Source organism: Tenrec ecaudatus, chromosome 8, assembly GCF_050624435.1.
Source record: "Tenrec ecaudatus isolate mTenEca1 chromosome 8, mTenEca1.hap1, whole genome shotgun sequence".
Classification (NCBI taxonomy): domain Eukaryota; kingdom Metazoa; phylum Chordata; class Mammalia; order Afrosoricida; family Tenrecidae; genus Tenrec; species Tenrec ecaudatus.
The window spans coordinates 47248120-47260405 of NC_134537.1; the positions used below are offsets into that span (position 1 = coordinate 47248120).

The window sequence follows — 12286 nt, forward strand, 5'->3', positions numbered from 1 at the left end:
TCTGTTTGGGTTTTTTTGCAGTTCATGGTACTTTCAGTGTTCTTTGACAATACCATCGTTCAAATACATTGATTGTTCTTCAGTCTTCCTTATTCAGTGTCCACCTTTTAAATGTGCATGAGCCAACTGAGAATATAATCACTTGAGTTAGGCACATCTCAATACTGAGAGCAACATCCTTGCTTTTCACCACTTGAAAGAGGTCTTGTGCACTTGACTGCTGCTTCCATGAGCAACGACTGTGGAGCCAGGCAATCCTTGACAACGTCCATCTTTTCTCCATTTATCACGATGGTTCCTATTGGTCCAGCTGTGAAGATGGGGGTCTTCTTTTCTTTGAGTTGTAATCCATCCTGAAGGCTGCGATCCTTGATCGTCATCAGCGAGTGCTTCAGGTCGTCCTCATTTTCAGCAAGCGGGGATGTGTCATCTGCATATCACAGGTTGTTAATAAGCCGTCTTCCAATCCCAGTGCCCCGCTCCTCTTCATATGATCCACCTTCTCTGGTTGTTTTTCAGCATACAGACTGTGAATACATATGGCGACCATGTGCAACCTTGAAGCACTCCTTCCCTTATTTGAAAGCATGCAGTAGTCCCTTGTTCTGTTCAGACAGCCCCCTCTTGGTCCAGGTCCAGGTTCTGCATGAGCACAATGAAGTGTTCTGGAGTCCCCGTTCTGAAGAAGTTGTTGGCTTCGCAAGATTCTGTCGTGTTATCTCCAGCTTCTCACCAAAGGCACATTTCAAACTACTATTCCTTCCATTTTGTTTCCGATCCTTGAATTACAGTCACCAGGAATCATCCGTCTGTCTTGATGGCGTGTTTGATCCATTTCAGACTAAATACATTGGTAGACTTCTTCAGTTTCTTCATCACTAGCTTTTGGGGGGGTGCATAGATTTGAAGAATAGTTATGTTGGTTGAATCTTCTTGTATTTGCTTAGACATTAACCTATCACCGACAGCATTGCACTTCAAGCTATATCTTGAAATGCCCTTTTCGGCAACGAATGCAATGCTATTCCTCATGATGGTGTCATTCCCAGTGTTGGAAACCATATGACTCCCTGATTCCAGAGGGCCAAACACCAGTCCAGTCCGGCTTACTGACACCTAAAAATGTTGATCTTTACGCATCTTATTTCATTTTTAATCCCTTCCAGTTTCCTAACTTCATACATTCCAGATTCCAATTATTAATGGATGTTTCTAGCTATTCACAGTTTTGAGTCAAACCTCATCAACCGATGGACGTCCTGAAGGCTTTGTTCTCACCAGCTTTACTTCATCTGCGTCGTGATGATCGACCGAGGCAGCTGTTCTCAGTCATATTTTGGGGTACTCATCCTGCACTCCCTGACAGTGCTCGGCTTCTCTTCAGCAGGTTTCCAGGAACTGGCAATGTTTTGATGCTGTCCATCGGGTTTGAAGTGGTTCTTCCCCTGAAGTGGCCAGCCTGCTCCTTCTTTGTAGTCTGTTCTTCGTCTGGAAGCTCCACTGAAATGTGTTCACTTTGGGTGACCCTGCTGGCCCCCAGATACCAGTGAAATACATGTGACAAAGCCTTCAGCTTCATAGCAGTAGACAAGCCCCTACGGTCTAACAAACTGACAGGGAAGTGGTGGTAGACACCATTTAGGCACTAGAAGTTCCTAGAAGATGCTAGAAGACAAGACCAAGTCAAAGGACCTAGACCAAGCACACAGCAGCTACTAAACTTTCAGAGAACATCTCAAAACATCCAGCCTGCCTCCCCTATATTCTTCCTGCTGTGTAATAGTTGGGTGCCTGACTTCCAAACACTCCTACCCATAGGCCTCCACACCGAGCTGCTCCTGTTTGACTTTGCTCCGGTTCTAAGACTTAAGGGTGGCTGCTGATATGCATCTGCCTAGTCTGAAGACTGCGAGTCCCTTGAGGGCAGACCTTAATGACTCGCTCTTTATTACACCCCTGCAACTAACGCAGGGCTTAGGATGTACACAGCGCTCCTTGAGCTTGAAATGAATAACACTAGCCCCATCGCATGCTTCCAATGAAAGCCAGAATTTCACCCTCCTGGGACAATGGCCTTCTCCAGAGTCCCACAGGCCTGAGCTGCTTGTCCTTAGATGGCCGAAGTCCGGAGCTATAAGTTAGGGTCAGGAGCAATCCAGCTGGTGGTGCCTGAGGACCCGGAGCTGGGCTGGCTAGTATTCCGGCTGTGGATCGCAAAGGAAATGAAGGGCGGTGGTTCCCAGGGATTTCCACGTCGGGACCAGGAAGTTAGGAGTCTGGTCTGAGATCACAAAACCATGATCCAAACAGGAAGAGGTACCAAGATGTGAAGCCAGATGGTGCCAGAGCCACCGGAAGTAGGTTGTGAGGGGCCGGTTGATGGTGATGTCGGGAAGGCTTGGCCTGTCCGTGTTTGCCAACAGTGGACAGGATGCTCCATCAACGTACCAGTGCCTGGGCTTCATTCCAAACCTCGAGAATCAGAATCTGTCAAAAATAATCATCACAATAGCTTGGGGACTTGCATTTTAAGATGTCTAGTGTGTAAGGAAGGAGCCCTGGTGATGTCATGGTTTACAGTTGGGTTGATAACAAAAAGGTCAGCATTTGGAAACCACCCGCCACTCCATGGGGAAAGAGAGGCTTTCTCACTCCTGGACAGATTTACAGCCTGGGAAACACACAGGGGCAGGTTGACTCTGTCCTGTAGGGTTACTATGTGTAGAATTCACTCAATGCCAGTGAGTGTGAAGGGTTTTGTTTTGTTTTTGAGTATGCTAAGTGTTTTTCAAAAATGTTTGTTTGGTTTTTTAATTGCTATACAAGCTGGAGAAAGGCAGTAGTCATTGACCGTGATTGCACCTGGAGGCCCCTAGAGATCGAGTACCAAAAGCCAGGTGCCCAGGCCGCCCTGAGCTCACATCAGTGAAGTCACGATTTCCCAGACAAAAGCCTCGGCCGTTGTATTTTCAAACATTCTCCGGGGAGTGCTGAGGCCTTGTTGAGAATCACTGCCCCAGAGGCATCTCCTGAGTCAGGATCCTGGCTGTCACCATAGCTTTTCTGCATGACTAGCCCCTGGCATGGATCCATCAGGGACATTCAATAGAGACACTCAGGACAGAGGTCAGAAAAGGGTGCAGGTGGTCGTTAGAGATTGTTTACATTTTGCTACTTCGGATGTATCAGCACCTTTTCATATTTGGTGGTGAGGGTACTTCACCTCTCTTATACCTGAACTGAGTGATCAAATTAAGAACTTAAAAGAACTTAGTAGAATTGCTCACTGGATCTCCCCAGTCACTGCTGTTCTGAACCTTGATGCTTTTGCAGGAAAGAATCAGAAGGGATCCCAGACCCACGCAGAGGAGGGGAAGACCAGATACGTCCAGGAGCTCCCAAAGCACCAGGTGAGTAGCAGCCCCATGCTGATTTTGGGATCTGCCAGCTCCCTCCCCAAACACACACATGCTCATCTACCACACAGAGCCACTTGTGCTTCATCCAACACAATAGGTTGTGAATAGTACAATCACCTTATGTATGTCTAACTGTAATACAGAAAATGCTGTCGTGGAGGGGCCGTAGGACCCATGTATCAGCAGGCTTAGGCTACAGCTTGATCAGTTGCTGCATATGTAAAAATCACCCAGCTAGTAGTTTGCATTTCTGTATAAGTGATTGGTGAGTGAGCCTGGTCCAGAAGAGTGTATCTGTTCCTGTCCTGACAAGCACCCAGGCCTGGGACACTGAGAGATCCCTGTGGGCAGGCCTTGTCACTTGCTCTCTACTGTATCCCTGCGTCTAGCACAGGACCTCGGTGGTGGTCAGCCCTTGCTGAGCTTGGAATTAATGAATTCAAACAGCAGCAAAAAGGATGGAGGTTCAATGTAACCCTAGCTAGAACACAGCCAGGCATTGACATAGAGCTTGGAAGCTCTCCTTCCTAGAGGTTTTTCAGAGGAAAGAAATAAGGATTATGATCAAGTCTATATAATTAAGTTGAGAGGCCTCCTTGGGAACAGAGTCCTTAATGACCCACTGAGATCTTATCTTAAGCACTTAGGGAAAACAAAAAACAACATGAAAATGATAGGCTCTTGGGTCCCCTTTGCCCAGATTTCTATGTAATTTTAAGACCAGATAGGTCCTTTCAAGCACTCATCTGTAAGCCAGGTCTGGTACTGCATCCTTCAAGTTTATAAGGAATATATGGTCACAAGAACCAGTCAACTATTGAGATCAAGGACACATGTAAAGAATTATTAATGATAACTACTAATATTTGTTATTCCTTGTATTACATTGTCACTATTGTCACTGATAGTGTAGAAACCTCATGTCAGTGTTTGAAATAGACGAGGAAGCGGATTATCTTTCCCCTTCTCATATTTCAACAGTCTTGAGCCCCGTGAACTGTCAAAATCAAAGCTCAGTGCCATCGAGTTGAATTTATGTTGACCCTCGAGAGCATTTCTGGGGTGGAGACAGTTAAAAAACAGAGAGTGGAGAATGGATTTAATAGGTAACGGGAGCAAGCCCCCCACTGTGTACCAGGCGCCTCTGAGGCAGACCTCCTGAGATGAGGTCTCAAACAGAGAACATTTATCTGGAGGAAATGCCGGAAGGGGAGTTGGGAAACGAGCCCAGGCTGGAGAGAAAGCAAGTAGCACTTGATCCCCTTGGGAACTCTGAGCTCAAGGTTCTTGTGCCTGAGGGACAGGAGCCCAGAGTATGTGTACACGAACTCACATCAGCCGCAAGGACGGCTACCAGGAACCTCGAATTCTCTGGTATCGTTGGCAGGTAGCACGTGTGAAAGCTCTCAAGCTGAGAGAGCCCGTGCTGGCAGTAAGAAGCCCTCCCAGTGCTCCCTGGGCTGTTAGGGCGAGGGGGTTACAAATGCCTGCTACACGCCAAGCCCGGTTGGTTTGGTTTTTCTTTTATCGCTGTGATTCATGGGTGGTGATAAAATTCACCGAGGCGAAGAGTACAATCAGTGGTTTTTGGTAGGTTCTCCCGGTTGTGCATCCACCACCACAACCCGTTCCAGAACAGCCTCATCGCACTGATGGGAGACGCAATGGCCAGCCATCACGCTGGCAACCACGCAGCTTTCTGACTCCGTGGGTTTGTCTGTCTCTGGCATTTTATGTAAATGATAGGTTTAGGTAACCATGTAATGCATGGCCGTTGGTCTGGCTTCTTTCGCATAATGAAATGTTTTCATAGGTCCTCCATATTTTAGTATGAATCTGTGCTTTGTGCCTTTTTCATGACTGAATAATATTCCATCGTGGGGACAGAAAAAACCCATGCTATCTCTCTATTCATCTTTTTGTGGATGCTTGGGTTGTTCCTACTCTTTGTCGGTTATGAATAAGGTTGCTGGGAAGATCCTTCGAGGAGTCTTGGGGTCAACATAACTTTTCAGTTCTCTTGGGTACGCACTTAGGAGTACATTTCTGGTCACAGGATAACAGACGTATTGTTGCTTCTTAAGGAACTGCTGGGCTAGCTTCCAAATTGGCTGCATTATTGTACATTCCCACCAGCCTTGTATTAAGGTTACAGCTTCTCCACGTCTTGGCCAACACTTGTTATTTTGGCCTTTTTTATTGCAGCCGTCCTGCTGAGTGTGGAAAGATGCTGTGGTTTTGCCTCCCATTTCCCTTGTGACTCATGATGCTGAGCAGCCTTCCCTGCAGCTACTGGCATTTAGAAACCCTCTCCAGGGAACAGTTCTTGACACAGTTACCAGATGTGGTGTCATTACTGCCCTTCTTCTATGGTTGAGGACAGTGAGGCACAAGAAGGCTTCTGACTGTGTCCACGCTCACTTGCAAATAGCACCGTCGTGATGCAAGTTCAGAATTCATTCATGGTTTTCTAGCCTTGAGTCAGAGCCTCCTGAAGCACGTCCACTGGGTGTCCTCGTCGTCATCCTTGAAGATGCATCGTCATGTCTGCAATCCGTGTTTTAGAGGCAGTCACATGGAGGCCTCGCTTCCTGCGGAAGCTGCTGCCCACTCTGTGCTGGGCTCCGGGGAGTCATGATCGGACATGACCTTTTCCCTCAAGGTGTTCATTGTCCATGGGGAGACGGACAAGTAAACGACTGAAATTCCACATGATAAGCATAGTATCTGTCGATCCCATCTGTAGTCTTGAGGACTGGATCCCTGTGAGCGATTTTTCTTTTTTCTGACATAATGATTATTTTCTATTGCTTCTTAAAGGAAACAGCGGAGAAGACCAAGAGAATGAACACCAAAGAGATCTAAAGCGGAGGCTCCTGGGAGGTGGTGTCTGCGGCCGCCACCTTCCCTGCACATCAGCGCGGAGTCCAATATATGCAAGTGTCTGCTACAATCGCCAAATTGCCAGTATTTGCTTGTATAGCAATGCGTTTTCTTTCGGGTTTTTTTTGTTTTGTTTTGTTTTGTTTTGCAATAAAGGAAAATGTGGGGGGTCTGGCTAAGAGGGGGAGGCTCAGAACCACCATCCCTTGGAGTCCTTTGAGAGAAATTGTAAATGGTGCCGGGGGCGGGGGGAGAGGGGGACTGGAGGCGTGTATGGTTGGGAAAGGAGCTGACTCAGATCAGACACCCCCTGAGTCCAAGGACGCGTGAAGCATGTTACAGGGAAAGCCAGCAGGGCCAGAGAGATGCTATCTGGGTGTTTCTGGAAGAGAGGTTTGGAAAGGTCAATGACAAACAAGCATTTAGCGTAACAGGACGCCCGCATCTGCTTCTCCCCAGTCCCAAGCACTGCCTCCAACTACAGATCCACCGAGCTGGCTTCCCAGTGTCCCTCTGACTTTTTTTTCCCCCAGGGGACACCTAAATGATGCAGATTCTTGTCTACTTGGAGCCCCTTCGAGACCTAACCAAAACTCTAGAAATATTTTTTACCAAAGGTGCTATTTTTTCCGTAAAACACTCACTTTGAGCAAGTTGACGTCATTTTTCAAGTATCATAGTATTGTTGTTGTGTTGATATGTGTATTTTTTTCACAAGCAATTAAGCTGCTTTTGTTGTTATTCTCAGTAGTCCTCCCATGTCAGATGTGGGAGGCCCTTGGGCTTCTATGGTATGTTGTGCCCTTGGACAGGGATCCCCCCACCCAGACGCCTCCCACCTTATCGCAAAATACCTGCAGCCCAGAGTTGGCTCCCCTGGCCCCAGTAGGTCTGCAGTCTGACCAAGGAGCCAGGAAGCCTCAGACAGAAGCTGGGGGAGGAAGAAACATCTTCAGGCAAAGCATTCAAGGTCCAAAAGGGTTATTAAGGCTTTTGTTATATGCTGAGAAGTTCAGTGCCATTCAGTCTCTACCTGAGCTTGGATACCCTGGCCAATCAATGTGCCATTGATCCGCCACTCACTGAGAGAATGATTCTGGCCTCAATCTTTCTGGGCCTGCTTCCTCCATAGAACAGGATGACCTTTTCAATCTGGTAAATAAATTCACTGCTGCTGGCCATTGGTCCAGTGGGGGACAGAGTTTCTTCTCTTTGGGATAAACAGCCTTGTTATCACAAGGATCCTCGGGTCACCGAATTTGACCAGGGTCCGTCAGACCCACAGACTGCACTGGGCTGCGGAGGCCTTGTGAGGGAAACCTGGCTGCAGGGAGCGTGGGAAAAGGACCACCCTCAGCGTTAGCTCCGTGCCTGGCCTCCTTCTTGGCACCAGCAGTAGCTTCCCCTTGAGAGAGGGGGACAAAAAGCCGTTGGATCTTGGAAGAGGGGAGAAAGGACATTTCGGCCTTACAGACGGATGTGGCAGGAAGTCAGTGGCCCCTGGGGACCACGCCACCCCCTCCCCAGTACCGGGTTTCAGATCCTTTGGGGTGACGAGGATTGAAAAGCTGGCATGAGGTCTCAGCGGGCACAGATGTGATCTGGGTTGGAATGCGCAGACCACAGTGAGACACCCTTGTGCCGCCGTGGCAAGTTCTTCCCGGTAGGTTTTCTTATTCTCCTCGGAAAGGAGACTGTTCCGCTCGCTGGCCGTCCCATGCTCCTTGTGGATCAGCCCATTTAAAAGTTCTCCTCACACACCACAGGGCACCCCGAAACGCTCCCCCCGCTCCAAGTGCCTGGCACGCTCACAGCGGCATGCCTGTCCACACAAGGCTCGAGTTTGGGGGTCCTGGGACCCGGTGGGAGCGACGGTGACAGTGCCAGTTTATATCAGGCAGGAGCCAGGCCATCTCGTCACCAATCACACATGTGTGGGGCTGTGGTTACCACCCCACCCGGCAACCCTGGATTCTCAAAACAACCCTGCATTCTTCCCGAGCCGTGGTGTGTCTGTCAACAGGGCGCCTCTTGTCTGCCCTGCGGAGTCACATAATCTGTGGGCCTTTCGTGGCAAGCTGCGGAACAGCCTCGTTTGGGGGGCCTTGTTTCAGTCTCGGCATGGAGCGAACAGACAGGCTGCAGTTGGATTCCGTTCCCCCAGCCCTCTGCACGCACCCGGCTTGGGCTTTCTCTGCGTGCATGCGGCTTTATAAACATGGCGACATTGGTGAGGAACCCCTCCATCAGGCCAGGACTCGCCACTGGTTTGCGAAATCAGGGCTCCTCCACTCGCTGATCCGCTTGTGTGGACCAAGGTCTGAACATCTTTCCTTTCCACCTATTTTCCAAAAGAAACAGTTGGAATGGAGTTCTGTTGCCTGTGTGTTCGTGAAATGTATTGGGTTTTAGCAGGCTTCCATATTGCATTTAACTTGTTTTTGTAACTCCCAATTTTTTTCGATACTATTGATAAATAAAGAAATAAAATAAGAATGTTATTGATTTCCTCTCTCACCCCACCCCTCCAATTAAGACCAAATGAAGTTGTGTGGTGAGAGCATGAACCGTTTGGCGCATAGATTTGGGTTTCAAGAGTCTATCCGGGAGCTTGAGACTGATGGCACAAGCAATCACTCGGCTACGAATGAAAGGCTACTGGCTAAAAGCCCCGTTGAGAGGCAGCTCAGAAGAAAGGCCTCGCCATCTAGGGTGTCCCTGGAGCTGCCCAGGGAGCACCATTCTCTCGGGGACACGTTGACTTGCCGTCAATCAGCGCCAATTAGACAGTACTGGCTGTTTTGTTGTGTGAAGAATTTCCCCCCAAATGTTTGGGGGCTGTAGCTTAGAAGGAATGTTTGCTTACAGGATGGAGGAGCAATTTTTAAAATAAAGGGTCATGGATGGTGGGTTTGGGGTGGGGGTGATGATAAACCATCCTGCTATTGGGAGCCCACATGGGTCTTATGAGACTGGCATGACGACCCATGATGCTGACTGCTGGCAAACCTGGGTGAGAAGGTAAATATGCCTGAGAAGGTTGCCCAGGGGGCATGGGGCATGGTTGGCAGTAGGTTGGGTAATTTTAATGATTTGCTGAGTTGCTATGAGTCAGCATCGACTCGATGGCACTGAAAGCTGGCTTCCTTGGGCTCTGGGAGCACTGTTTGTGCGGTGACACTGTTGGTTCAAAGAGCAAAGGCTGAAGACGAGCCACCCCAAAGAGTCATTCAGAAGGTAAGCTTTCTAAAGCAGTGAGTTCTGAAAATCATTATAAATTGCTTTGGTTCATGTTAGAGCATGTGTCAACTTCCCATCATTGAGCTTGAGTTTTTTATGAAAAGAGAGAAAGAAAAAAAGCAACCACCAAATATGAGTAAGCACATCAAACCCCTCAGAGCCTTGGAGTAAGTCTACTGTGGATGTGGGCAACAGGAAAATCTGGGCTACTGGGGACCTCAACTGGGGTGACAGGAAGCTTGTTGTGCCTGAACGGGAGAGGTGCCCTCTCAATAGAAGTTTCTTGTGGTTTTTTTTTTTAATTATCCAAAATGTGCTTTTTTAACTGAGAGGAATACATACTCATTGCTTAAAAACTGGTAATAAATTGGGATTTTTTTAAAAGTAAAATTAGGAAAGATTGGTAAAGATTAGTAAGGCTTTTCAGTCACGTCTAGGGGAGCGCATGTATAAGGAGCCATGCTTTGGGGAAGTGCTGGGCTATTAAGCGAAAGGTGGGAGGCGGAGGTTCCCACGAGCTGCTCTGGGAAAAGGATGAGGCTGTGAGCTTCCATAAAGCCCCATGGAGCTGTTTGGTATTGTCAGCTGTCTGAAGGATTGTATCAATTTACATTCTCATCAAAAGTACATACACTGAGTTTACTTCCCAACATTCTTGCAAACACCATGCATTTTCAAACTTCTTGGCCTACGATAGAGGAAAAGTGACCCATAGCTTGTTTTATTTTCAATTAATTATTCACAGAAAGGATTGACCTTTCTGCGAATTCTTAGTTTTTATCTATTTCTTTCATTTCCTTTATGCTTACGATGTCCTTTTCCATCTAGATGTAGTGGAAGTTGGGGTTGTCTGCTCCTTAAACATGCATGCACTTGGAAACCCTATAGAGGAGGCCATGAGGGGAGTCGACTCACTAGCAGTGGTTGTTAGTTGCTCTCGAGGGGGTCCTGACCCACAGCCACCTGAACAACGATGGAACCAGCCAGTCCCGCACCACCAACCTCACAGTTGTTTACATGCTTGAGCCCTTGGCTGCAGCCATTCTGTTGACCCGTCTCTTGGGGGCCTTCCTCTGTCTCGCTGCTCCTCTATTTGACCAAGCTCGACGTCCTTCTCCAGGGACTGTTCTCTCCTGACAACATGTCTAAACCGTGTAAGATGAAGGCTTGCCACCCTTGCCTGTAAGGAGCACTTGGCCGTACTTCTCACGTTTGGCCTTTGGGGAACTCTATGGAACTTTGGATATTTTGCTCCAGCCCCGCAATTGAAATGCATTGATTCCGCTTCGATCTTGTTTAATGTCCAACTTTCGCATACATAGGAGGCCATTGAAGATTCTCTGGCTGGGGTCAGGCTCGTCTTAGTCCTCAATAGCCTTGCTTTTCAGCACTCTAAAGAGGTGTCGCAGATTTACCTAATGCAAGACGTCTTTGGATCTCTTGACGGCTGCTGCCGTGAACATTGATTGTGGACCCAAGCAAGATGAAATCCTTGAGAACTTCAATCTTTCTCCATTTGCCATGATGCTACCTACCGGTCCAGTTGTGGGGATGTTGGTCTTTTTAACTTGAATTCTCATCCACACTGAAGGCTGCCATCTTTGATCTTCGTCAGCAAGGGCGATCAGCCACCCTCACTTTGGGCAAGCAGGCTTGTGTCAGCTACATTTTGCAGGTTGTTAATAAGCCCTCCTCCAACCCAGAGGCTGCATTCTGCTTCGTGTAATCCAGCTTCTCTGGTGATTTGCTCAGCAGACAGGTTGAATAAATATGGTGAGGAGATACACCCTTGCCCCCCACCTCTCCTGGTTTTAAATCATGCAGTGTCCTCTTGTTCTCTTCACACAACTACCTCTTAATCCATGGACAAGTTCCTCATGAGCACAATGAAGTGCTCTACAGTTCCCATTCTGCTCAAGGCTACCCACGGGTTACATGGTCCACACAGCTGAATGACTTTGCATAGTCAATGAAGCGCCAGTAAACATCTTTCGGCTATTTGCTTAGAGCCAAGAGCCATCTGACACCAGCAATGAGACCCCTTGTTCCATATGCTCTTCTGAATCCATCCAGAACATGTGGCAGTTCCCTGTCAATGTGCTGCTGAAACCATTGTTGGGTGATATTAAGCAAAAGTTTACTTGTGTGTGAAAGCCATAATACTGTTCTAGAGTCTTTAGAATGGGCTTAAATATGGATCTCTTGCAGACAGTTGGCCAAGGAGCTATCTTCCAAATGTCTTGGCAGTGACGAGTGAGTGCCTCCATTCACTAGGCCATCAGTATCTGCCATTGTTTCCAGCCTATGCGTAAGGGCTTCAGTGGCTACTTCCCTTGAAGTGGACAGCCGATTCCTTCTTCACAGTCTTTTCTTAGTTGGGACTTCTACTGAAACCTGGTCACTGAGTGACCCTGCTGGCATTTGAAATGCCAGTGACATAGCTTCCAACATCACAGCAACCACAAGCCTTCACAGTACAACAACTTGACAAGTGGTGGTCAATAGCAGTAGGTTTTGTTCTTTATGTACTTAATATGCATATTTATATGTATGTAGACCATGGGGAGAAAGACAGGGCTTTCTGCTCTTGTAGAGAGTTATGGTCTCAGAAACCCACTGGAGTGTTCCGCCTTGTCCTAGAGGTTCACTATGAGCCAGCATCGACCTGCTGGCAGTGAGTCTGGTCTGGATTATATACCATTAGTCCTTTTCCTCATGCCTTAGACATAAGTGGAACCCAGCAA

The 12286-nt window shown here is 47.8% G+C and overlaps 1 protein-coding gene across 2 annotated transcripts in view; it reads left to right on the forward strand.

Annotated features, from left to right (window-relative positions):
• The window catches only part of FSTL1 (follistatin like 1), a 72376-nt gene extending 63578 nt beyond the window's left edge, over positions 1-8798 (forward strand). For both annotated transcript variants that reach the window (XM_075556358.1, XM_075556357.1), the window contains exons 10-11: positions 3334-3410; positions 6240-8798. In XM_075556358.1, the coding sequence (XP_075412473.1) occupies positions 3334-3410; positions 6240-6284 (122 nt within the window). In that variant the 3' untranslated portion in view covers positions 6285-8798. The remainder of the gene's footprint in view (positions 1-3333; positions 3411-6239) is intronic.
• Positions 8799-12286: the final 3488 nt, after the last annotated feature.